At 43.7% G+C, this 26096-nt stretch overlaps 1 protein-coding gene across 1 annotated transcript in view; it reads right to left on the reverse strand.

The window, feature by feature from the left end:
• The window catches only part of MEGF11 (multiple EGF like domains 11), a 382058-nt gene that overhangs the window by 54159 nt on the left and 301803 nt on the right, over nt 1-26096 (reverse strand). The window contains exons 16-19 of the mRNA XM_084641366.1: nt 16397-16543; nt 10871-11005; nt 5683-5811; nt 637-765 (exon numbers count right to left, since the gene is read on the reverse strand). Coding sequence (XP_084497492.1) covers nt 637-765; nt 5683-5811; nt 10871-11005; nt 16397-16543 — 540 coding nt within the window. The remainder of the gene's footprint in view (nt 1-636; nt 766-5682; nt 5812-10870; nt 11006-16396; nt 16544-26096) is intronic.

The following is a 26096-nucleotide window of genomic DNA, read 5'->3' on the forward strand; positions in this document are numbered from 1 at the left end:
CAGAAATACACAAACTCAGTAGCATTAAAAGTACAAAGTGTTTTAGGGTCTACATATTTTTAATAATATTTTTTGTTACTCTAAATGCAGAGAGGAACCTCCAGTCAATGTTCTTGGACAGTGTTTCCCCACATCTTTCAGAATTGTCTCTTCAGTGATTCAAAAGAAAACCTGACCATCTATATAAACTGTACTTTTAAAAAATAAAAGAAGATGGTTACAGAAAGGAACTATCAGTTATTTGCAAATGAAGGGAGATTCTTGCATGCCCTCCAAAATTCCACCTTCTCTCTTACAGGAGCCTGCTCAAGGCTTGAAACCTGGCCTTGACAGGTCAAGAAGCCTCCTGTATTTTTGTCTGGACTAGGCCCTAGTTGTCAGGGCATTTAAAGGCCTGGACCTTACTTACAGCCTGTGCAAATATGAAAACAAGTCACAAAACTATGTGGCTAGTACCCTTTCATTATGGATCTTCAATACCGATGGGCCTTTCTTGTGTGTGATGAGATAAAAAGATTTGCAGATGCTAGCATGTGTATACACACACAGTGTTGTAATGCTCAGAACTGACACAAGGTGGCAGCATGTACTCCGGTAGATTCACCGCCAGGTGAACAGGGTCTCTAAAAGCCTTACGCTGAGTACAGTAGAGCCCAGTCCAGCCAGCAGTACATCTACATTCTCCATCGTAAGGGTTGCACATTGCTCCGTTGTGGCAGTTGCATGTGTGAACGCAATCTGGTCCCCAAAAACCCGCTGGACAAGCTACAGAGAGAGAGAGTGTACAATTAATAACTTGGACTAATAGGTGATTATTACTGATGGTTGTTAAGTGATCACAACATGCTTGGTGCTGCACAAAGATACAAAGACAGCCTCCTACACACTGCAAAGCTTACTTTCCAATACAGGGATTGCGTGACAACAGCAATTAGCTCCAAACCAAGGAAAACCTGAACATTTAGGCCCACATGATGCAACCTGATTCATGCTGGTAGACCCTTAAACCTGTGGAGCACCTCAGTGAAATCAGTGGGGCTATGTATCGGTACACTGGTCCGTCAGCCAGGTCAATTTGTAGGTTCAAGGTTTTTGATCCATACGTGCAGGGGCACTAGTCTAGAACTTTGGAGCCATTGGTTCAATCCCCTGACCTGCCAGAGGCTTCATGTGTGACCATTGGCAAGTCACTTAGTTTCTCCATGCCTCTGTTTCCTATCTGTGCAATGAGGATAACAGCACTCCCCTACCTCACAGGTGTGTTCTGAGGAGAAACACATTCAAGTTGTGAGGTGCCACAGTGGTCTGAATATCGCAGATGGATAGATGATCCAGACAGCGTATTGCTCTAACTATTCTATTCAATCTTATTGCCTCACTGGCTTTATCTGTCGAGTCAATTTAGACAGAGTTTAAAATACGAAAATAACTTAAATTTTCTCTCTCATATTCTGGCATCCTGCATAACACAACACAGCTATTCATGGTTTACATTTGATTTGCAACCAAGTACTAAAACTACTGACTTAGTCTGTACTGCAGAGCAGTACCAAACTGTTGTAAAAAAGTAAAGAACGCGAAGTGTAAATTCAAATCCATAACATCTGATTGTTTCTGCTGATGAGGATTTTTTTTTTAGATAAATTAAGGTCTTCAAGTATGCTAGTGCTTTTTCAAAACTTAGCATGTTAAGCCTCTTCCTGTAACTGCAGTAAGTCACATAGTTATTAGTACCAGATAAAAAGATCCAACCGGTTAATAACCCTTCAGCATAACACCTGTATTTCTGCTGCCTTTCCAAGAAAAAAAACAAGTCCCTTTCCATTGCTTCATACTGAAGACATGAATTTATAAGGCAAGAAATAGTTCACAGGCAAGCTGAACATTCATAGCAGTGGTGAACATTTCCATGCTGCCTGATATGGGAGTATTGTGGGCGCTCAGTTTGTGAGAGAGAAATACAACAGCTGTGTTAGGGTTTGTGGAGTTAGCCATGCTGCCACGTATGTTATACAAAAATCTGTGTGTGCTAGCCAGCCCATGAAATTCCACTGGCATCAGCTTGGAAGGTAAATAAAGACCTGCCTATGTTGGTGGCCAGGATATACAGGAAAGATGACTTAAACCACAGAAAAGATCACTGAATTCACAAGGCGCAAGTTAGGGGTGGATCTGGTGCAAGGTAGTCACACCAGAACCTAGCAGAAGTGCCCATCTGGCTACATTGCCTTTGTGGGAGGAGACTTGCACGCTTCTCCAGCTGCTTTGGAACTGGCTTTGGGATCCAGGAGCCACAACCGTCTCCTTTGCAGCTCCCCCTCTCAGCTGCCCCAAAAAGAAAAGGAGTACTTGTGGCACCTTAAAGACTAACCAATTTATTTGAGCATAAGCTTTCGTGAGCTACAGCTCACTTCATCGGATGCATACTGTGGAAACTGCAGAAGACATTATATACACATAGACCATGAAACAATACCTCCTCCCACCCCACTCTCCTGCTGGTAGTAGCTTATCTAAAGTGATCACTCTCCTTACAATGTGTATGATAATCAAGGTGGGCCATTTCCAGCACAAATCCAGGTTTTCTCACCCCCGGCCCCCCTTTTTCCAAAAACCACACACACAAACTCACTCTCCTGCTGGTAATAGCTTATCCAAAGTGACCACTCTCATTACTATGTGTATGAAAATCAAGGTGGGCCATTTCCAGCACAAATCCAGGTTTTCTCACCCTGCCCCCCCCCAAAACACACACACACAAACTCACTCTCCTGCTGGTAACAGCCCATCCAAAGCGACCACTCTCCCCACAATGTGCACGATAATCAAGGTGGACCATTTCCAGCACAAATCCAGGTCTTCTCACCCCCCCCCATAAACTCACTCTCCTGCTGGTAACAGGCCATCCAAAGCGACCACTCTCCCCACAATGTGCACGATAATCAAGGTGGGCCATTTCCAGCATAAATCCAAGTTTAACCAGAACGTCTGGGGGGGGGGGGGGTAGGAAAAAACAAGGGGAAATAGGCTACCTTGCATAATGACTTAGCCACTCCCAGTCTCTATTTAAGCCTAAATTAATAGTATCCAATTTCCAAATGAATTCCAATTCAGCAGTTTCTCGCTGGAGTCTGGATTTGAAGTTTTTTTGTTGTAAGATAGCGACCTTCATGTCTGTAATTGCGTGACCAGAGAGATTGAAGTGTTCTCCAACTGGTTTATGAATGTTATAATTCTTGACATCTGATTTGTGTCCATTTATTCTTTTACGTAGAGACTGTCCAGTTTGACCAATGTACATGGCAGAGGGGCATTGCTGGCACATGATGGCATATATTACATTGGTGGATGTGCAGGTGAACAAGCCTCTGATAGTGTGGCTGATGTTATTAGGCCCTGTCATGGTGTCCCCTGAATAGATATGTGGGCACAGTTGGCAATGAGCTTTGTTGCAAGGATAGGTTCCCGGGTTAGTGGTTCTGTTGTGTGGTATGTGGTTGTTGGTGAGTATTTGCTTCAGGTTGGGGGGTTGTCTGTAGGCAAGGACCAGCCTGTCTCCCTATCTCCCAAGATTTGTGAGTGTGTTGGGTCATCCTTCAGGATAGGTTGTAGATCCTTAATAATGCGTTAGAGGGGTTTTAGTTGGGGGCTGAAGGTGACGGCTAGTGGCGTTCTGTTATTTTCTTTGTTAGGCCTGTCCTGTAGTAGGTGACTTCTGGGAACTCTTCTGGCTCTATCAATCTGTTTCTTCACTTCCGCAGGTGGGTATTGTAGTTGTAAGAATGCTTGATAGAGATCTTGTAGGTGTTTGTCTCTGTCTGAGGGGTTGGAGCAAATGCGGTTGTATCGCAGAGCTTGGCTGTAGACGATGGATCGTGTGGTGTGGTCAGGGTGAAAGCTGGAGGCATGTAGGTAGGAATAGCAGTCAGTAGGTTTCCGGTATGGGGTGGTGTTTCTGTGACCATTGTTTATTAGCACTGTAGTGTCCAGGAAGTGGATCTCTTGTATGGACTGGACCAGGCTGAGGTTGATGGTGGGACGGAAATTGTTGAAATCATGGTGGAATTCCTCAAGGGCTTCTTTTCCATGGGTCCAGATGATGAAGATGTCATCAATATAGCGCAAGTAGAGTAGGGGCATTAGGGGACGAGAGCTGAGGAAGCGTTGTTCTAAGTCAGCCATAAAAATGTTGGCATACTGTGGAGCCATGCGGGTACCCATAGCAGTGCCGCTGATTGAAGGTATACATTGTCCCCAAATGTAAAATAGTTATGGGTAAGGACAAAGTCACAAAGTTCAGCCACCAGGTTAGCCGTGACATTATCGGGGATAGCTATTTCCCCTTGTTTTTTCCTCCCCCCCCAGACGTTCTGGTTAAACTTGGATTTAAGCTGGAAATGGCCCACCTTGATTATCGTGCACATTGTAACGGTCACTTTGGATAAGCAGGAGAGTGGGGTGGGAGGAGGTATTGTTTCATGGTCTCTGTGCATATAATGTCTTCTGCAGTTTCCACAGTATGCATCTGATGAAGTGAGCTGTAGCTCACGAAAGCTTATGCTCAAATAAATTGGTTCGTCTCTAAGGTGCCACAAGTACTCCTTTTCTTTTTGCGAATACAGACCAACACGGCTGTTACTCTGAAACCTGTCAGCTGCCCCAAGTAACTCTCGGTGTTTGAGCGGTCTGATTCCATTTCTTTGTGGAAGAGTTCACCCATTGACTTCAATGATTGCAGCAGACAGCCCTAGAACTACACCAACTAGAATGCCAAGTTCATATTGGTAACTTTCACATTTTCTAACCCCGAAGAAACCATCAGGCCCCACTCAGCAAGCAAAAAACCCATTTTTTTCCCAAGGTTAACAGACGCTAACAGTCATTTCCCGATTACATGGTTAAATATAATGAACAATCCATGGAGTTTACAACCTTTTTTATTTTTTGAGTGACAGCAATATTCTGCCTGTGGAAGACACACAATAAAAGCAAAATTACAGCCATCTGTTTTCATCCGATTCATACTTTATCACACAAAGTTTAATATATTTTATTCTGAATGCTGTCTAATATGCTAGTTGTATCCTGAATATGAAGTAACATTTCAGAATGATAGGATATTGCTTCCCACTGTGATCTGTCTTCAATTAAGGAACATGTTCAGGAAATGACACTTTGGGATCAGCAAATGTCAATTTTCTACCTGGGCAATTTTCAGCAAGAAGCCATGCATCCCTTCAAACGCACATTGCCTTTTACAATTAAATTACATTTAATAGGAATATAACATCTTCTGAATTTCTCAACTGTGTGGGCCTGGTACCTGAAAACATTTATTGGCTAATAATTTCTCATGTAATAGGTGAAAGAAAGTGATTAAAAATGGAATTCAACTAGAAATTACAAGGGAGCATGGATCTTTCTTTACTGAGAAGAGCTTGTGACCTTGCTATGCAATCATAGGAGCTAGTAACTGTCCATGTAAATTCCAAATGCAGATGCTAATTCAAGCCAAAGCTTACAGATTAATTAAAGGAAATAAGCTATAAAGAGAATAAAGCACTGGCTGCTAGAACACTTTAGGGATTTCCCTGGAAATATCATTTTTTGTCCTTAACTTTAGAGCACTTCAAACTCAAATAAACTTAAAATAAGAGATGTAAAAACCAAAATTTTGCTTACTCTGAGAGCAGTCTTTCCCAATCCACCCCGGAAAACACTGACAAGTTCCATCAATAGGATTGCATGTGCCGTTGTTGGTACATTGACAGACCTCAGCACAGTTCTTCCCATACCTTCCACCAGCACACACTGTAGAAACACAAGGCACAAGTGTTAGGAAATAATATGACTTAATGTCTAGCGATGACTGGTTAAAAGTAATAATGATATTCACCTGTCCTAGAAAGGGTGCAAGTCAAACAGGGACAACTCTTTGAGTAAACCAACCCTAAAAGGAAGAAGCTAACCAAGTCTATTTTGGCTGGCAAAATTCTGGATATAAAACATGTTCTTGTAACACAGGCACCTCAAAACCCGTATTTCTGATTGAAAAGGTGGTTACCAGTAACACCTAAGATTACAATAACAAAGAAATTAAAGAAAGGGAATGGGTAGACCAATCAGCTGCAGGCACCGCAATACCAGAAAGAGCAACAAATTGAAGGAATTCAGAGACATAATTGAGGGATCATAAGGACTGATTTAAGGACTTAGCCAAATGACGCCTACAGAGGGAAGAAAACTCCAAAGAAGTAATGGGACTGTTAAAGTGGCACAAGGGATTATAACCAGACATACATCTGTCAAGGACAATCTCAGTATACTTGGTCCTGCTTCAGCATGGGAGGACCTCTTGAAGTCCTTTCTAGCCCTACCTTTATTTGATTCTACAATGATTGGGATTAAATTAAGGAAGGGAATAATTTATGCTAAATACCAGAAAAAAAAGGTCCTAATGGTGGGATCTCCTAGCAAAATAGTCTCAAGAAGGCTAGACTTATTCACGCTGAGATCCAGGAATGTGGACTGAATATAGCTGGAAGCTACTCTGAGGAGCTAACTGCATCTGTCTGCTCTGCATACTACTGCAAGTTTTCTGTGAATAAATCTTTGGAACACTGAAGAATAACACTGTACATCTTTCGGCAGAGCACTGGACGTTACTGACACCCCAATTATCTGTGCTCTGCCTCCCTGGCCCAAGAATGAGAATCCCATTGATGTGATACATATTATGGGGAATTGAAAACATTTCTTTTTAACCTGGCACTGATGTCTTCAGTGGAAAGGTACACAACCTGTGCATCTGAAGTCATTAATGCATAGAGTGTAAGTCTCTCCTATTGGGATGCACAGCAGCCTACAAACCAGGAGGGAGTTTGCCTATAATATACAATCCCCCTTTACAAGATCACGAGCTGTACAACTAAGCACATACATGTGAAGAAATGTCAAATTATTTTCAGGATATAAGAGATGTGACAATAACACTGCATTAAATCCTGCAAATCTCAACACGACAGTAGTGGCTACGCAATAGCCAGTTTCACCTCGCTTGGGGGTCTGATCCCATGAGGTCATGAGGAGAGAGAGAAACAGAACTTGTGCTTCTAAATCCTTTAGGCACTTCTGAAACTCTCCCCTGAGCTTCCCAACTCTCAGCAAAGTCAATGGGAGTTGGGACCCTCAGCACCTTGCGGAATCAGGCCATAGGAGAATAACAGAAAGGCATGATAAGCCAAGAAAGCCTGAATATTTACACCATGTAAGCCTGGAGAAAGACATCTGCCACAAGGAAGCACAAGTGCTACTACTGAAAATTCAGGCTTATTTCAGTCAGCATCTATCGATCTAGCTATCTACAAGCACAGCCATCACTGTAAGCGAAGTTTTACCATTATGATAAAATCATAAAAAATAACCATGTTTATCAATGGATCACAACAAAAGTCTTAGCTATGCCTGTATGTGCTTTATTAAAAGAGGTATACTACAATTTAAAACAAAGCAAACTATTCCTATAGGTTCACCTAGCGCAGTTTACTCAAGAAGATGGGAAAAAAGCTATGTCTGATTCTTCTCTGCAGTGCAGGCAAAGAAATATAAAAATGAATAGATAGGTATGTCTTTAACCTCCTACAAAATTATAGAAAATCTTTAACATTAAAATTGATGGAAAGCTTTACTCAGTATTTGTCTTATTCTCCACAATGAATGAATTGTTGGGTTCTTATTAGCTGTGCTCCTTGACAAAAACAGATGTCTTTTCAAAACAAGATAAAACACACAGTCCATCTCTGTGAAGAATGTAACAAACAGAACTGGACTTCTATCCTTGTAAATAACAATGATGTCCAAAAAGGCCCTTCTCTGAATTATTCAACTATTTTACCATTTCAACTATTCTCGCTTTCTTATATGCATTCACTGCAGATGACCTCAATCGATTCTGAATGTGAATCAGTTGCAGATTGAAATCCTGAGCTGTGATTCATTTGCTCTTATACAGTATACCATCCTCTACCCTTACCACACAGAAACCTAAGAATGGTGAAGAGGACAATAGCGTATAGTCTAGCTACAGACTTATCTCCAAGAAGGATAAAGCTGACTTTCAAATTATGTACCAAACAGAATAGTCCTCTAAATGAAAAGAGATAAAACTACACGGAACAAAGAAGAAGAAAAAAGTTAGAAAAACCAGCAAGACACAGAAAGAACTGAAAGGCTCTGTCAACCTGTGTTCTGTCCCAATATTCCATTCCATGCTCTATTCCTAGTACTTCAATTCAATATTTTTATTGCATCTTTAAGATGGAAATAGATAGCACCACTTAAATGAGAGCTGAATTTTTTTAAATTAAATAAATTCTCAAAAAGCTGACTTAAAAATGTAGTTGATTTATTCTGCAATACGGAACACTAATGCCTGAGAATAGATTTGTGATACTAATTCTGACGCTGACACAGGCAACGGGCTAGCCATCACACAGGTGAAACTTCAGGTTACAGGAGACAGAGGCTAGCGATGGGGTTGTGAGAGCATCTGCTTGTCTTTCCTCCAGCTCAGACACTAGTATGATGTGCTAGAGGATGTTAACGGAGAAAGAGTAGAAGAACTATTTTGCAAACATGGTTGCTCTTCTTAGGCTTGGAAACCTGGTTATGACCTAATATGACAACTCTCCTTTCCCGTGCTTAGCACCAAACAAACATTTATTATTAGCTTCGAGATATTTTTAAACGCAGCTCTGAAATAAGGACTACTAATGCTTCTATATGCAAGTATTGTACAGATAGAGCAACCCTGATTGTGATGTTAATTAGTCATAAAAGCTCTGAAGTGGGACTAAGAGTCCCACTGAGATGTCAGGTGTGTTCTGGCAGCCGTAATGTATCATCAATCCAATTTGCTACATGATGATGAAAAACATTTATAAAAACAGCTGCTCAGTTGCTTGCTGTTTAGAATTCTAAGCAAAAATTGTGTCAATACATGGAATTTCTGATGTTACAGAGTATACTGTGGGTATATGCTACCATGGAAAAATGCTCTGATAACTGGAAAAGGGTCAATGCAGAGTGATAATATGTGATAAATATAATTCTTCTTTTTAGAAATATAAAGTTACATGATAACTCATTAGGACAAACTGCAACACAACTGGATTTTAATTGGGACATTAATATTTTAAAGTGATTCTGCTGGATAGGTCAACATTTCAAAGTAAATCCAGAAGTACTCAACAGCTCAGCAAAAATAAAATAGAGTTTTCTTAACCAGCTATCAGAGTAACAGCCGTGTTAGTCTGTATTCGCAAAAAGAAAAGGAGTACTTGTGGCACCTTAGAGACTAATCAATTTATTTGAGCATGAGCTTTCGTGAGCTACAGCTCACTTCATCGGATGCATACTGTGGAAACGGCAGAAGACATTATATACACGGAGACCATGAAACAATACCTCCTCCCACCCCACTCTCTTGCTGGTAATAGCTTATCTAAAGTGATCATCAAGTTGGGCCATTTCCAGCACAAATCCAGGGGGGTGGAGGGTGAGAAAACCTGGATTTGTGCTGGAAATGGCCCAACTTGATGATCACTTTAGATAAGCTATTACCAGCAGGAGAGTGGGGTGGGAGGAGGTATTGTTTCATGGTCTCCGTGTATATAATGTCTTCTGCCGTTTCCACAGTATGCATCCGATGAAGTGAGCTGTAGCTCACGAAAGCTCATGCTCAAATAAATTGGTTAGTCTCTAAGGTGCCACAAGTACTCCTTTTCTTAACCAGCTAATTAGCCCAGCTCTACACTTTGAAATTTGGCTAACTTTTCACAAAAAACAGACAAATTCACTGAAGTATGTTTATTCTAATAATCAGCTGGCACGCTGGTTAGCTGAATATAGAGCATAGGGAAAAGAAAACAGTTATATTTAATCTGTGTGTAATATTTTGCATAAGTACTGTCTGTAATTTGTAACTCACTGAAAGGTAATTAAAAAGTGTTAGTTCAATTTTTTACAAGGCCTGCAACTTAACCAGAGCAGTAGCCATTAAGAGTAATCTCTTTTAAATCTATATGTAGAAAATACTCATAGAAGCAGGCAATAAACCAAGTCCAGCACAACATGGCAGTGACTTTGCAGGTGGTGTAGGATACAACTAAGAAATTGAGGCCAACGTTTTCAAACATCGGTGCCTAAATTAGGCAGCTAAATAAGAGTGACTGGATTTGTAAAGGTGCTCAGAGGTCGACTTTAATGGGAGCTCGGGTCACTCTGCACTTCTGAAAAATCAAGCCACTTTTATTTAAGTGCCTCTGGAACAAATTTCCTGCCTCCCTTACTTATGTTCAGTAATACCTGATTTCAATGCCACCATTCACGGAGCCAGGTGCTGTTCACTGCCAAGAAGGGTCGTGTGAATTATCTGGCCCTATATTTAGATTTAAGTACCCAATTTTCAGTACGTTGGTCTTTATATTAACTGATGTGTGCCTCTTATGTTTAAAAAGTGTACTAGAAAGTGTCATCATATCTTTAGGATACACTAGGATTAACAGAAGGAAAATGATATGGTTGAACAGCAGACTTATTTACAGATCGTGTCACATTTTATATGCGCTTAAATGCTGAGCTGCAGAGCTGTTTTATTTATGCATGTCGGAGTACAACATATTTACAAAAAGATGACTAAGTACCCATTTGCATTTTGCCTGTGAAGTAAAACAGTTTCTTGTGATCTAAACTGCTGAGATTGAAAAACAAAGCAGATAACTTGAAAGCAGTCTGAAAGAGTTCTTGCTGCAGAGTCACTTGCATATAAATGTAGGAAAAAGTAGGCATGAGAGTATCTTGGGATCAGTACCTTGGTTGCAGAGTGAGCCAAAGAATCCAGGCAAACAATCACAACGTCCAGTGACATGGTGACAAGGCCCGCTGCTGTGCACACATGGGGGACATGCTTGACTGCAATGATGCCCATAAAAGCCAGGTGAACAAACTAAAGCAAGAACAAGATCAAGTAGTCACTGGAGTTCAGATGTCTTCTCACAGACTTTAAGATCAGAACCTTCTCCCTTAATCCGTTTTATAAGGGCTCTTGGCCTGTCCCATAATATAAGGCAAACAGCTTCATTTAATTTCTAAAAATATCAGATAAAATATATTAGAAATTGCTTTCAGTTACAGTAACTCCTCACTTAAAGTTGTCCTGGTTAACCCTGTTTCGTTGCTGATCAATTAGGGAACTTGCTTGTTTAAAGCTGTGCAATGCTCCCTTATAACGTCGTTTGGCAGCGGCCTGCTTTGTCCACGGCTTGCAGGAAGAGCAGCCCGTTGGAGCGAGCTGGTGGGGGCTTGGAACCAGGGTGGACTGGCAGCCCCTCATCAGCTCCTGCTCCCCTAAGTTCCCTGTGCAGCAGCCACCCAGCAGGCTATCAATTGCCGCAGTTCAGCTGTCCCTCCCCCCAGTGCCGTTCCTGCCCTCTGCCTCAGAGCTGGTCTCCAGAGCCTCCTGCTTGCTGTGTGGGGGGTGGGTGGGTGGGAGCGAAGAGGGGGGCTAGTGTCAGGGTGTCCCCCTCCCCCCTGCTCCTGCACCCTGCTTACCCCATCTCCGTAGAGCAGGGGGGAAACAACAGGGCTCAGGATAGCTCAGTGGTTTGAGCATTGGCCTGCTAAACCCATGGTTGTGAGTTCAATCCCTGAGGGGGCCATTGAGGGATCTGGGCCAAAAATTGGGCATTGGTCCTGAGCAGGGGGTGGACTAGATGACCTCCTGAGGTCCCTTCCAACCCTGATATTCTATGATTTCTATGATTTGTGTGTGGTGTTGGAGCAGAGGACGGAGGGAGCTTCCTGGCAGCAGCTGCATCTTAGCTTGCTGATTACCTTAAAAAGGCACTGTACTTAAGAGTGGGGTCAGCATACTTAAAGGAGCAATGACAGGTTTCAGAGTAACAGCCGTGTTAGTCTGTATTCACAAAAAGAAAAGGAGTACTTGTGGCACCTTAGAGACTAACCAATTTATTTGAGCATAAGCTTTCGTGAGCTACAGCTCACTTCATTGGATGCATACTGTGGAAAGTGTAGAAGATCTTTTATACACACAAAGCATGAAAAAATACCTCCCTCCACCCCACTCTCCTGCTGGCAATAGCTTATCTAAAGTGATCACTCTCCTTACAATGTGCATGACAATCAAGTTGAGCCATTTCCAGCACAAATCCAGGTCCTCTCAGTCCCCCCACAAACCCACTCTCGCGCTGGCAATAGCCCATCCAAAGTGACCACTCTCCCCACAATGTGCATGACAATCAAGGTGGGCCATCCCCAGCACAAATCCAGGGCCCAACAAGAACGTCTAGGGGGAGGAGGGGAGAAGAGTCAGGAAAAAACAAGGGGAAATCCCCTTGTCTCTTCCCAACCCCTCCCCACCTCCTCAGATGCTCCCGTCAAACCCTGGATCTGTGCTGGAAACGGCCCACCCTGATCACCACACACACTGCAAGGAGAGTGGTCACTCCAGACAAGCCACCACCAGCAGGAGAGTGGGCCCGCGTGTGTGTGTGTGTGGGGGGGTGGCGAGAAAAGCTGGACCCGTGCTGGAAATGGCCCAACCCGATCACCACATACATTGTAAGGAGAAAGAAAAGGAGTACTTCTGGCACCTTAGAGACTAACTTAGTCTCTAAGGTGCCACAAGTACTCCTTTTCTTTCTCCTTACAATATGTATGGTGATCAGGTTGGGCCATTTCCAGCACGGGTCCAGGTTTTCTCGCCCCCCCCCCCCAGACCCACTCTCCTGCTGGTGGTGGCTTGTCTGGAGTGACCACGCTCCTTGCAGTATGTGTGGTGATTGGGGTTGGCCATTTCCAGCACAAATCCAGGGTTTGACAGGAGCGTCTGAGGAGGGGGCAGGGGGGTCAGGAAAAAACAAGGGGAAATCCCCTTGTCTTTTCCTTTGTTTTTTCCTGACCCCCCTGCCCCCTCCTCAGACATTCTTGTTGGGCCCTGGATTTGTGCTGGAAATGGCCCACCTTGATTGTCATGCACATTGTAGGGAGAGTGGTCACTTTGGATGGGCTATTGCCAGCAGGAGAGTGGGTTTGTGGGGGGACTGAGAGGACCTGGATTTGTGCTGGAAATGGCCCACCTTGATTATCATACACATTGTAAGGAGAGTGATCACTTTAGATAAGCTATTGCCAGCAGGAGAGTGGGGTGGGGGGAGGTATTTTTTCATGCTTTGTGTGTATAAAAGATCTTCTACACTTTCCACAGTATGCATCCGATGAAGTGAGCTGTAGCTCACGAAAGCTCATGCTCAAATAAATTGGTTAGTCTCTAAGGTGCCACAAGTCCTCCTTTTCTTTTTAAAGGAGCAATGCGCATCTCTCTCTCACACACAGGGTGTGTGTGTCTGTCTGCCATGCTGTCTCCCCTCCCTCCATTTGTGCTGCCTTGTAGAGTGTGAGGCTACATTAACAACGAGTTAACCCTTGAGGGCTCAGCCAATTGCTAGTTCATCATTTAGCAGCAAGGCATTCCCTGGGAAATATCCCACCCTCTGACTCCACCACCTCAGCCAAGCTTCACAATCATCATCGCTGTGTATCAGCATTAAATGGTTTGTTTAAAACTTATACTCTGTGTGTGCGTGTGTATATATATTATATATAAAGTCTTTTGTCTGGTGAAAAAAAATTCCCTGGCACCTAACCCCTCCTATTTACATTAATTCTTATGGGGAAATTGGATTCACTTAACATCATTTCGCTTAAAGTCGCATTTTTCAGGAACATAACTACAACGTTAAGTGAGGAGTTACTGTATTTACACCCAGCCACATTAAGTGCCTGATTAGTAAATAAATTAGATGCAGAACACATGCGCAACTGGGCATCTAATTTGTGCATTCAATTGCAGTAGCAGCACCCAACAAAGGCTAACTGTGAAAGTAAAAGGGCAATTATGGTAGCTACATGCAAGATCGCCCCATTTGCATGGGGGCAATCACAAGAGACACCTATATAAATTAGTCAAGACATTACGCGCTTAACTTTTTTAAAACTTAAGTCAAACACACTGTAGGATTTGCACACAAATGAATAAAAACACAATTAGGGCTAAGTGTCTCTTCTAAACCTGCATTGTTGTTCTTAAGCACATGGGTTATGGAAAACCCTGCAACAGGCAGACACACTCAGTTTAAATTGCAGTAAGAAAAACGTAAAAATTACATCGTGTTTCCCCTTTTTTACTCATGAGATTCCCCATGGGCTCAGTTTTATAGCCAAATGATGACTTCTCTGCCAGCTCCATAAATTCATTGTGGGATCAAGGTCCTTATGTTACTACAGATTCTGCAGTTGAGGCCTAGCTGATAATTCCGTTGATGAGACGCTAGCCATAAAACAATCCAAATCACTCTCCCAGATGGTTCTGCAAGGCTAACAACTGTCCAATCTTTTTGTCAGTGAAGTTATTCTGAATACACACCAAAAGCAAACCAGCTGAGTAAGAAGGTACCACTTTTGCAAAATTGCCCTTTAAGCCTTGGATTCCATCCCTAACTCTGAATTTCCTGAAGGGGAATGGGGAGGATTCTGAGAACATGCTTAGGGAGGCCAAACCCTCCTGCAGCTGCAGAGCGGTATTCTTTAGGGGCTCCCTGCACTGCACGCCGGAGCCCAGGGAATTGTAGGGTCAGCGTGGGAGAGAGCTGGATCTTCTAGCCATTCCACCACAGAAGGGGGGTTTCAGAAGCTTGTGAGCTACTGCATGAACAGCCATGGACTTCCTCTGTGGCTTGGGGAAGAATTCCTCCTCCCACAAGTACCGAGTGGATCTTGTCAGGGCACAGCCTCATTACTGGAGCTGTGCTCTGGGGACAGGATTTGCCCCTTATGGCCTCCATGCCTTCAGCTGATAAAACTAAGCTGTTTTTCAGCTCAGGAAGGCCAGAAACTATTAACTTCCTTTGCTTTTGCACTCTTAGGGCTTCAAACTTGTAATACAATTTCCTGAAGCTTTGAGTGCCATGTGCCAGTCTTGGAGAGGAGTTTTACAGCTGCACAGATATGCCGAAGCACCCGGAAAGAGGGGATTTTAATGAAAATGCTTATAGGCCATTAACTCCAGCAGTGCCAGAGGTCATCACTGCAAGGGCTTTAAATAAAAACTGGCGGCTACAAATCATTTTTAGAGATGAGTGTGTGCTGGAGGCAAGTGTTGCCTGTAAAATCAGAGGGGGCATGTGATTTGGGGTTGGACAGTGGGCGTGAAGGGGTGCTGCAGTAAACAATTAATAAAGGTGAATGCATCTCTCTTTAGACAGCAAGAAAGTGGTGTGTGGCCTCCACATACATCTGAAGAGGTACTAAGTGTCAAATGTGGGGTAGAGGGGAAGAGAAGTGGCTTTCTAGATAAGGCAAATGAAAAGATTTTATCTCCTTGGCACATTTTGGTATGCAGCAGGAGACTGCAGCTATTCCAGGTTGGTATCTAGCCTACTGTGTTTCTTTTTCTAGAGTGCAGGATCTTGAAACTAACTTCGGCATTGAGACAATGTTGCCACATTATTTTGATAGCCAATGACGAGCCACTCTTCAGTATGCAACAGGCCCAATCTGACCCCCATTTATCATTGTGCTGAACGGACTGTGATCTCTACTTCCAGAGTCTGTTACATTTGCGCACTGGACCTCACGTGACACTCGGGCACAATAATAAAAATAAGCATAAAAGGCTCCTCCCTCTCTCCCATTTCTGTTTGTGCACAGCCTGTACTCTTTCACTGAATCCCAATATAGAGCATCCTACAGTTGCCCTGGCGCAACATTTAATTCCTTTCTGCCCCAAACCTTCCTGAGTTCTGTACCCACAGAGGTTGCTCCTTTCCAGCAATAAATGTCCCCTTCCTACTGGCTACGGAATGCCAGATAAAGCATTGTAAAGGGTGACTGCTGCTCCCTTTCTCCCCCCTGCCCCCAATTGAGACTATGTCAATGAGGCTCTTGAGAAGGACAATGGGGGACTGGCTATTAGGGCTGTGCATTCAGGTTCTGCCTACATCTAAACAACTTATTAAACAAGAATATCTTGCGCTGTGGATTCCTTTTTTATTCTCTAGACCCATTTTGGAGCCAAAATAATGCAAAATCTGGAATTCTCTCAAGAGCTCCGCCCTCCAGGAACTGAATTACCATGTTACAATCATTCTTGTGGCCTGGGCAGTCCCTAATGGGCAAATGGATACATGAGGCAGGAGCACACTGGTATGAGAGCTCTTCCCCTCATTATCAGAGGCCTTTTCTGGGCCTCTCTTTCTTCCTCTTTAGCTTTGCTTCGCTCCGGAAGTGCCTCTCCCACCGCAGAAATGGTAAGCCTTACTTCTCTGGCACATGAGTCCTCTATATCCTGGCGCACACTCGCAAGTCCCATCCTCCGGCGAACAGGATCCCTCGTTCTCACAGTGACAAGAGATGGAGCAGTTTGGTCCCCAGCGGCCCTGTGCGCATACGTTATCACAATGGATGCCTACAGAATGCAAATGCACACATTAGCTTTCCGCACCGCTCGTTCCATTCGCTGACAAACCAGATGCTTGGGTAGGCTGTTAACTTATAGGGCATTAGAGCAAGCAAAGGAGCCTGGCTAGAAAATAGCTATTCTGCTACCTGCCTGATAGGTTGAAGGTTCAAAATGCACAACGGTGAATCCTGCAAGTTGCTGAAGGCCTCCAGCACAGGGCTCAACGCCACGCAGGCTTGAGCCTTATGGGTGTATCTACACTGCAGCCCCGGAGCAAGCCACCCAGCCCAGGTCGACGGATTCATACTTGCGGAGCTTGAGCAAGAACACTAAAAATAGCAGCGTGGACGGGGCAGCCTGGGCTCTCTGGAGAGCCCGAGTCGCAACCCAAGACACAATGTCCATCCACATTCATATTTTTAGCATGTTAGGTCGAGGTCCATAAGGGCAAGTCTGTCTGTCCAGGCTGGAGCCTCCCTCCCAGCTGCAGTGTAGACATACCTTAATCATCTTCAGTGGGATCAAGGACTAACAATTTTTAAAGATCACCAAGTGTCTGAAATAATAGGTCTTGAAATAACGAGTCAGTTGAAATCTGGTCACAAAACCATTGCTGTGAAATGGAAAACTGAAAAAGAAAAACTAATCAGAACGTCATGAAAATACTTTAGTTCTAAAATTCCCCACTGTATTTAGATTCAGTTATATCCGGTAGATTTGTCGTTTTCTGTTCTAAACCGCTGTATAGTCTCTGTGTTATTGCACCATTGCCATATTTCACCCCAGAGCCTGTGTTTTCAGCAGAGGGTTTGTATGTTAATACGTTAATGTCCTCATCCTGCAGGCAACAATATGTGGGCAGGAGTCTGTCAGCACACAATTTGACATGTAAACAAGTGGAGACTCAGAATCGCAAGTTCAACCTCAAATTACTCCCAAGGAAAATGTTTGACATTTATTCTTATAACAATCCAAGCTTCAAAGGTGCAGAAAAACCCTGCCAGGGGACTTAAAAGCTGCATTTCTCTAGTATTGTTTTCACTGGTGACATTTAAATACAAGCTTGTGCTACGTCTCTGTAGACACCTGAATCAAACTAACTAAGGACTTGACCCTGCAAACCCTTACCCACACGAGGAGCCCTTACTCATGCAAGTAGGCCCACTGAGATCAACTTGGACCCATTACTGAGATCAACAGAACTACCTGCATGATTAAATGCTCCTCAGGTGAGTAAAAGTTTGCTAGATCGGGAGCTGAGACATAAAGAGCTGCCAGCAGCAGGAAGTGGTATTAGCTTTGGCACATTGTAGATATTGATATAAAAAATACCTATTGGCTTAAAAATTCTCCTAACAGCATTACCACACCAGGTGCTTTACAACTGCTGCACCAAGATTTGATGGTGTACATGTGGCCCAGCAACTTTTTCAACATGAAGAAGTTCTTTATCATTCATGCACATGTTCCCACTGCATAATGGGATAAATGCAGACAAAGATGCTGAAAGATCCAGCCTCAGCCAGAGGCTGGATTAGTGCACTACTGAGGATAAATACAATCCAAGTAATTTCCTACACCTCTGATATCTTCATCTGGATGCTACAGGTAATGTACTGTATTTCTGAAGTTGTAATCTGTACCGTCACCAAATGTTGAGGATTATTAAATCAGCTAAAAGTAATTATAAACACACTTACTGTGCAATTTCAAGTTCCTTTTATAAACCTCTGAAGTAAATACACTGAGAAATAGCACAGAACCAAAATTTCCTGTTTCTGAAGATTAATCACATGATTGAGGAACCTTCCTTGAAAATCTTAACTAAGGCCAGCAGGGGTGGAAAGTTAAAAGTTCAGTTTAAAAAGGGATTTCTAATAATACATACTCAGAGCTTTATTTAAAGAGCCACAACCAAGGCTGTATAACTTAAAAAAAACCCCACCAAAACAAATTAAGATTCAAGAAAACCCATAATAAAAACTCCCCCTCTTAACATTTCAGTACACAAACCCAAACAAAAAGGATTCAATAGAAAGACAAGGGACTAGAAGAACAGGGGAATTTATGTGAGCTAAGTAATACAAGGGAAAGCTGCCATCATAACAAACATATCTCTGAAATAAAAGAAATCTTTTGGCTTGTTTAGGTTAGAGAGAGAGAGAGAGACAAAGAGGAGTGAGTATATAATGTAGTATAAATAACTTAATAAAATAAAGAATACATTTTATATTTCCACACACTATACATGCTTATTATTTATACTTTTAAATGCCCTCATTTGAACTCCCAGAATTAAACCCAAGACATACATTTTAGAAGGATGGTACCTTTTCCTCCTGACTGCAGTATTAAAAATACAATTCCCCTCCTGTGGAGGGGCTATTTATAAATGGAGACAATTAAGCAGCATTATTTCTGGTCTCTTTTCCCAGAGTTTGAGAAAGAATGACATTGACTCCTCTGCTTTAAAAGTAGATGAATTAGAATGCCGTAGATATTCTTTGCAGCAGAAAAGACTCTGCGTAAGTAATGAATGATGAGGGATGTCTTCTCCTTCCTAACTGAGGCAATGAGTCATTGCGAGGTTGATTGTTCTAACAAAATGCAGAAGGGGGGGGGGGGAAAACACCCTTTGTAGAAGACAAATTTCACACATTACACCTCTTATTTATTAATATTCAAATTTGAATATTAATTGAAAAGATGCTGCAATACCTTTTAACAGAACCCCCTTTGTATTATTTCCAAATTAATTCCTCTGGAAGACTTCTCTTTTTTGAGGCTCAAAAATAACACCCACCTCGCATTGCAAGGAAAAAAAAGTAGTTTAATTTGCACCTGGGCATGTGCATTGTATGGAATTTTGCTGAAGCAGCACCTTAGTTTACACTTCCCTAATTTGACAATAGATTTGGGTTGAGTATATCACACCCAGCTACTTTACAATCAGAGTTACTGGAGCTTGAAGCTTCCTTAATGTAAAACTTGAATCTTAGAAATTTGCAGATGAACCTCTTTGATAAGCAATTAGTGTTCAATATGTAATTCCCAGAAATATATAAAAAATGCTGAATTTCACACATTTCAGCATAATTTCAACCTGCATCCAAAGGTTCGTGATTTATGAACAAGTGCCGCATTTCACATGTGTTATGCACAAATTAGGAAGATAACTACCATAAGAATACATTCGCAAAGCTGCAGGAGGCAGTTCTGCTCATAAACCCCATTTCCTGAACGCTGGGAAATGGCTTCCTGCACCAGGTTCTTGTTGCAATTGCTGATGTGAGAGTGATTACTCTTCCCTGGTAGCACACCAAGACCTTCTCAAACAATGATTTGGGGATAGATACTGAGTGAAATTCATGGTCACTTACATAAAGCCAGAGTATGTGAGCAAAAGACTTAGGTGCTGGGGGCCAAGGCAAGATTCTTGATCTCAGCCCTTAAACCAGCTTGCAAAATGGAGTACTGGCCACGGTCCCCTCTATGCCATTGAGGTATGGGAGTATTTAGGGTCACTGGATCTGCATAGTCAATGATCCCAATGCCTGTTGCCATGGTTACAATGAGCCAGCTCAAATGCATTTGTGGTCTTGTATGGCTACTCTCCCAGTGGCTAGCCCCAAACACATACACCACATGGCCTAAGTGGTACAGAGAGCCTTGCATAATCGTTTACACTCAATAAACAAACCCTTCTCAACAGACATGGAGCCAAGCATGTGAAATGCTGATTTTTAGTTTCTATTATTTTAAAAGGGCATCCGGAAAGAATTTATTCTTAGCATAAAAGGCAAGCATGACCGCCCTCATATGAAGCAGCCCCAGGGTGGTTATGTGCTACGCAGTCTCCCCCCAAGGTTCCGTCAGGGCACCTTAATTCTAACTGGCAAAACACCTGCTGATTTGCATTTCATCGGTGCTTGGTCCATCATGAGCCCAGGCATGGGTGAGATGGGGAACATACTCCTTAGGCAGCTATCATAAATATAAAGGGAAGGGTAATCACCTTTAAAATCCCTCCTGGCCAGGGGAAAAATCCTTTCACCTGTAAAGGGTTAAGAAGCTAAAGTTAACCTCGCTGGCACCTGACCAAAATGACCAATGAGGAGACAAGATACTTTCAAAAGCTGGGAGGAGGGAGAAAAACAAAGGGTCTGTGTCTGTCTGTGTGATGCTTTTGCCGGGGACAGAAAAGGAATGGAGTCTTAGAACTTAGTAAGTAATCTAGCTAGGTATGTGTTAGATTATGATTTCTTTAAATGGCTGAGAAAATAGCTGTGCTGAATAGAATGAATATTCCTGTCTGTGTGTCTTTTTTGTAACTTAGGGTTTTGCCTAGAGGGATTCTCTATGTTTTGAATCTAATTACCCTGTAAGGTATCTACCATCCTGATTTTACAGAGGTGATTCTTTTTACTTTTTCTTCTATTAAAATGTTTCTTTTCAAGAACTGAATACTTTTTTCATTGTTCTAAGATCCAAGGGTTTGGGTCTGTGGTCACCTATGCAAATTGGTGAGGATTTTTACCAAACCTTCCCCAGGAAGTGGGGTGTAAGGGTTGGGAGGATTTTGGGGGGAAAGACATTTCCAAATGACGCTTTCCTAATAAAAATAAACCCAGATAAAAATGTTTGGTGGTGGCAGTGGAAGTCCAAGGGCAAAGGTTAAAATAGTTTGTACCTTGGGGAAGTTTTAACCTAAGCTGGTAAAAGTAAGCTTAGGAGGTTTTCATGCAGGTCCCCACAACTGTACCCTAGAGTTCAGAGTGGGGAAGGAACCTTGACAGCAGCGCAATGAGTCTCACTCTGCAATTGTGAGAATTTGAACACAGGTCTCAAAAAGGGAATTGTTAATGCCTTTAACCATGGCACTAATTCAGCATTAACCCTCTGGTGCCAATGCTTCCTCTGGGAAAGGAACTTTCACTGAAAAGCTGGGACTCGTGCTCATGAAAAAGAAAAACCGGTTACTCACCATCTCGTAAGTGCTGTACTTCAATATGTGTTGCTCATCATCCATTCCAACTAGGTGTGTGTGTGCCGCGTGCACGGTTGCCGGAAAGTTTTTCTCCTAGCAGCACCTTGCAGACCTGGCACCTCCTCAGTTCCTTCTTGCCGGCTACTCTGACAGAGAGGAGGTGGGTGGGTTTGGAAAGGAGAATGAGCAACACACCTAGACAATCAACAGTCACGAGAAGGTAAGTAACTGGTTTTTCTTCTTCGAGTACTTGCTCATATGGATTCTAAATAGGTGACTCCTTACCTAGGCAGTGGAGTTGGAATTATGAAATCGCTGACTGGAGCACCACTCTGCCGAATGCTGCGATCGTCTCTGGCCTGCTGTAATGAGAGGTGAATGTATGAACCAAAGGGCCATGTTGCCACCCTGCAGATTTCTTGAATTGGGACCTGGGCTAGGAATGCCACCGAGGAGGCCTGCACCCTTGTGCAATGCGCCGCAACTGCTGGTGTCAACTATGGGGTCCTCAGGCTCAACCACATCCTCCACATTGCAGGTGATCCTGTGTAGCAGGTCCTGATGAGCCCGGCTATCAACAGGTGGGGTGGTCCAGAGGCAGAAGATCCTGTCACTGCTTCGCCAGGTGATGAAGACGACAAAGCCAGAGGCGGCTCCGTGCCCGCCTGGCCTTCCGGCTCCCTGTTGTCGTTCCGATCGGCCCCGTGGCTCTCGGTGTCGACTGCAGTCTCGATGCCCGGCACAGGTGCAGAAGCTGGATCCTGCAGAGCACTGCAAGCCGACATGGTCTCGGAACCCCAAGGTGTAGGACGGTCCCTGGCTGGCGGGGGCGCGCATCCCTCAGAGGCCCCCGATTGCGGGCCCCTGGAGAAAGAGCCCTGGGCCTGGTGGTAGGCCCATGGGTCCAAAAGGGCCATTTTGCGGGCAGCTGCCGTGGCACTATACTAGTGTGCTGCCTGTTCAAATGGTAGCGGCTGCACCTCGAATAGCAGGAGTCAGCCTCTGAGTCCGATGACCTGGACCTGGACCTAGGCCTCGGTGACTATGGGGCAGCCGAGCGGTACTGCGCTGGGGAGTGGTGCCGCTCATCTGGTACCGGGGACCCCCATCTCGAGGCCGGTGTGAGGGAGCAGTGTCGCAATGGCGGTGGCGGGGAGTAGTGCCATGGGGACTGGTGCCATGGAGAGCGGCGCCTCGGGGATGGTGAGCGCCTCATCCTGGCGGGGTTGCCTCTGGACAGTGCCGTTCGCTGCAGTGCCAGAGGCCTGTCCCTGCCAGCTGGGGACTGAGAAGCCACCATGGCAATCAGATCCCTCACAGCCTCAAAAGTGTCTGGGGTAGAGGGAAGTTCCAACTCCTCCACCTGGCACTCTTGATCAGGAGAGTCGAATGGTCCTGGACTCAACCGTCCCCCTTGTGGGGCCGAAGTTGACAGTGCTGGCTTCTGTAAAATTGGCACCGGGTGCTCCTGGGTCTGACGCACTCCAGGCCTGGCATCCGGCCCGGTTACCCTGGGCCGCTTATGCGGCACCGGGGAGTGGAAGTGGTGCCGCATGGACCCGACTGTCTTCAGTGCTGGGGAGCGTCAATGCCAAGGGTCTCAGAGAAGCACAAGGGGGGATGTCTGGCACAGGTATATGGCCAAGGAAATGAAAACATGTCTGAGAAAACACCAAAAGGAGGTGTATGGAGAGCAATGGAGGCTCTCTCACCCTTTGGAGTGGTGCTGGTTAGTGAAGGTTAAAGAGGATTCTTATGCCCATTTAAAAAACAGTTCTGGGGGTCAGAATCTCAGCTGTGTATATCTGTATCTGAAATTCAGTGGAGGTACATTGATTACACCAGCCCTTTGTATTAGAGATTGGGAGTTGAGCCATGAAAATTCCACCCACCATCAGCAAAATTCCATGACTATCAGCAAAAGGAACAAGGACGAGGGAGAAAGAACAGCAGAGGGGAACTGGTGTTCATGGCATCAAAAGAAGGGTTAATTTACATAATGCTTCCTGTGCTGGCCAGGACATCATGCTCTCTGAGCCAATGGAAGTCTTAGCCTTTGAGTGCTGCTTGTATCTGGATCCTCCTGAAGGGTTCTGGTGGGTGGAATTTATCTAGAGCTGGACAGAAGCAGAATTCTCTCTCTCACTCCAGACTGCTCATGCTCAGTGGTTGTATCTTTCGCTCTTAAAGAAGCCTGCTGTTGTTTTTTTACCTTGCCTCCAGACGAACAAGGAGGAGAGAAAAAGCGGACAGAATAAATGAGAGCCAGTGTCCTGTTTTTGCCAATCTATCGACTTGACATTAGCTTCTGCAGCAGGATCCATGGACTGCACAGAGTAATTATTTTCCAGGGATGATAAATTATAGGAGGTAGGCTTTTTCCTATGTACTTTAACTATATATCTATTGATGTACAACTGTAATTATTTCTCTGAATGAGGTCTTCAACTTTTTTTCAATAATCACAATCCAAAGACAGATGCAACGTGAATTAGCAATGACAGGCGTGATTTCCATAGACATTTTGGATCCAACACAAACATTTCACTCTCTTCCACCTGTCTCTCAGTATGATATGATGTCATAATAATCTCTCATCCTTGGCATTTAAATAGCTTTGGAAAGAACTGCTTTTCTATGAACAAACAGGCATCAAATTTGTGCAGGAAATATGGCAGAGGCCTGAAGTTTGGTGTTTCACGCCTGACTTTCTGGGTTGCCAGCCGACCTTTATTTCCAGCAGTAAAATCTTAATGCTAGTTTGTTGACACACCTTGAAACCCCAGTAATACCCACTTTAAAAGACTGGTAGATGTCCTAATGACCACAGGCTGAAAGACTGCTTTAGACATGTATTTATCTGCTGACTTTGGGCCAGATAGCGCCTTGAGCTCCAGTGGGAAATGTGCCTTCACAAGACGCAGTCCCGCCCATCTTTACCATGTGGGGCAACCGGCTTGCTGCACCATGCTTAGGAAGCAGCTGTGTGCCCCAATAGCTGGCACCCAGTTTCACATCAGGGAGCTGTCTTGGGCACTCGGGCACCCAAATACTCAGTCTAAGTCCTCACCCCATGAAGCCCACTGAACTGGAACTCTCCTACTGACTTCAGTGGACGTTGAAACAAGCCCTTAGGCCCAGATTTTTAAAGGTATCTAGGCATTGCTCCACTCAGTGTTGCAACACCCAACTGATTTAGAAGCCTACAGCCCACCCACTTTCAAGTTGCTTTTGGAAATGAGACTTAGGCTCCTAAGTCAGCTGGATGTTGCAAGGCTGAGCGGACCAACACCCACATACATTTAAAAATCTGGGCCTCAGTCTCTAGGTGCCAGTGTTTGCTGCTAAGTGTAGAACCAGGCACCTAAGCAACGGTGCTCAGGTTTGCTCAATAGCTTGGCGTGTGAAGTTCTGCAATGACTAAGTTATGCTTTTTGCCATGCTCTTGACTTCACTGGGACAGCAAAAGGAAGTCAGAGTGCAATTAGCCCAATGTGTTTAACTTACAAGTCGATGCCATCAAGATCAGAACAGGAAAGGGTTTCACCAAAATCCGAGAACGCTAATTTTCTGATAAATAACAATAAAAGCAAATGTCTCAGATAATCTAAAATAATCTCCTTATCCTTCCCTCTTCTCCTCCCATTGTTCATTTAATACTGCTATACTCTTGTCTTATCTATACATCTGTTTTGTATTACAGATTGGATCGGCATGCTTTGCTATGTATGGAATATGTTGCTGCCTCAGTCTGCATTAGGTAAAGGAAAATTCAATAAGAACACTAGACAGAACTGTGTCCGATTAGTGCAGTACCATCCATTCAGAAGGGATTATGGTAGCACATAAACAGGATGGTGTAAAGAATTCTTGATGCTTTCCTTTTTTTCCCACATCTCTCTGTTATTCCAGTTTCTAGACTTGCCTTGGGTGGCTGACTCAGATCTAATCAGAAACACCAGAGGAAAATTCAAAAGGACAAAATTGTTAGCTACTGGAACTCCGGAGAACCAGAAAATTCTGTTTGTGAAGAGCAGCAAATAGAAATAAATAAAACGGGATCTCCCTTAAAGTTAAAGGAAAACACTAGCAATTGACAACCACTCGTGAAGTCTGCAAAGTAGAAGCGATTTTTGTTTTTTACACAGTGAAACTATTCTGCCGAGGAAACAGCCGTCACATTCTTTGTGAGTCTTCAAAGAGCAATTCTAGCCAAGAAGCCATCCTAAGCACTAAGTTGTGGAACCGACACTCATGCTGCTGAGCATTTACTCAGGTGAGTAGCCCCACTGAAGTCAATGGGGCTACTCATGTGAGTTACAGCTCATCAGTCAGAGCGATAGCTCCATAGCCTGGCACTAAATGATGAAATACAAGGTTTGCCCCAGCAGCCAGTGAAAGATTAAATTGTCGTTTCTCTCATCAATGCATGGGGGATATAAACACCCATTACTGTAAGTGTTTTTCTGAATGTATTACATTTACAGCCTACTGCACCTCTATGGAGTACCACTCCGACCACCATTTTTGTTTATCTATAGAACAGTTCAGACATAAAGCATGGAAACCAGG

Source organism: Lepidochelys olivacea (genome assembly GCF_965140295.1).
Source record: "Lepidochelys olivacea isolate rLepOli2 genome assembly, chromosome: 10".
NCBI lineage: Eukaryota > Metazoa > Chordata > Testudines > Cheloniidae > Lepidochelys > Lepidochelys olivacea.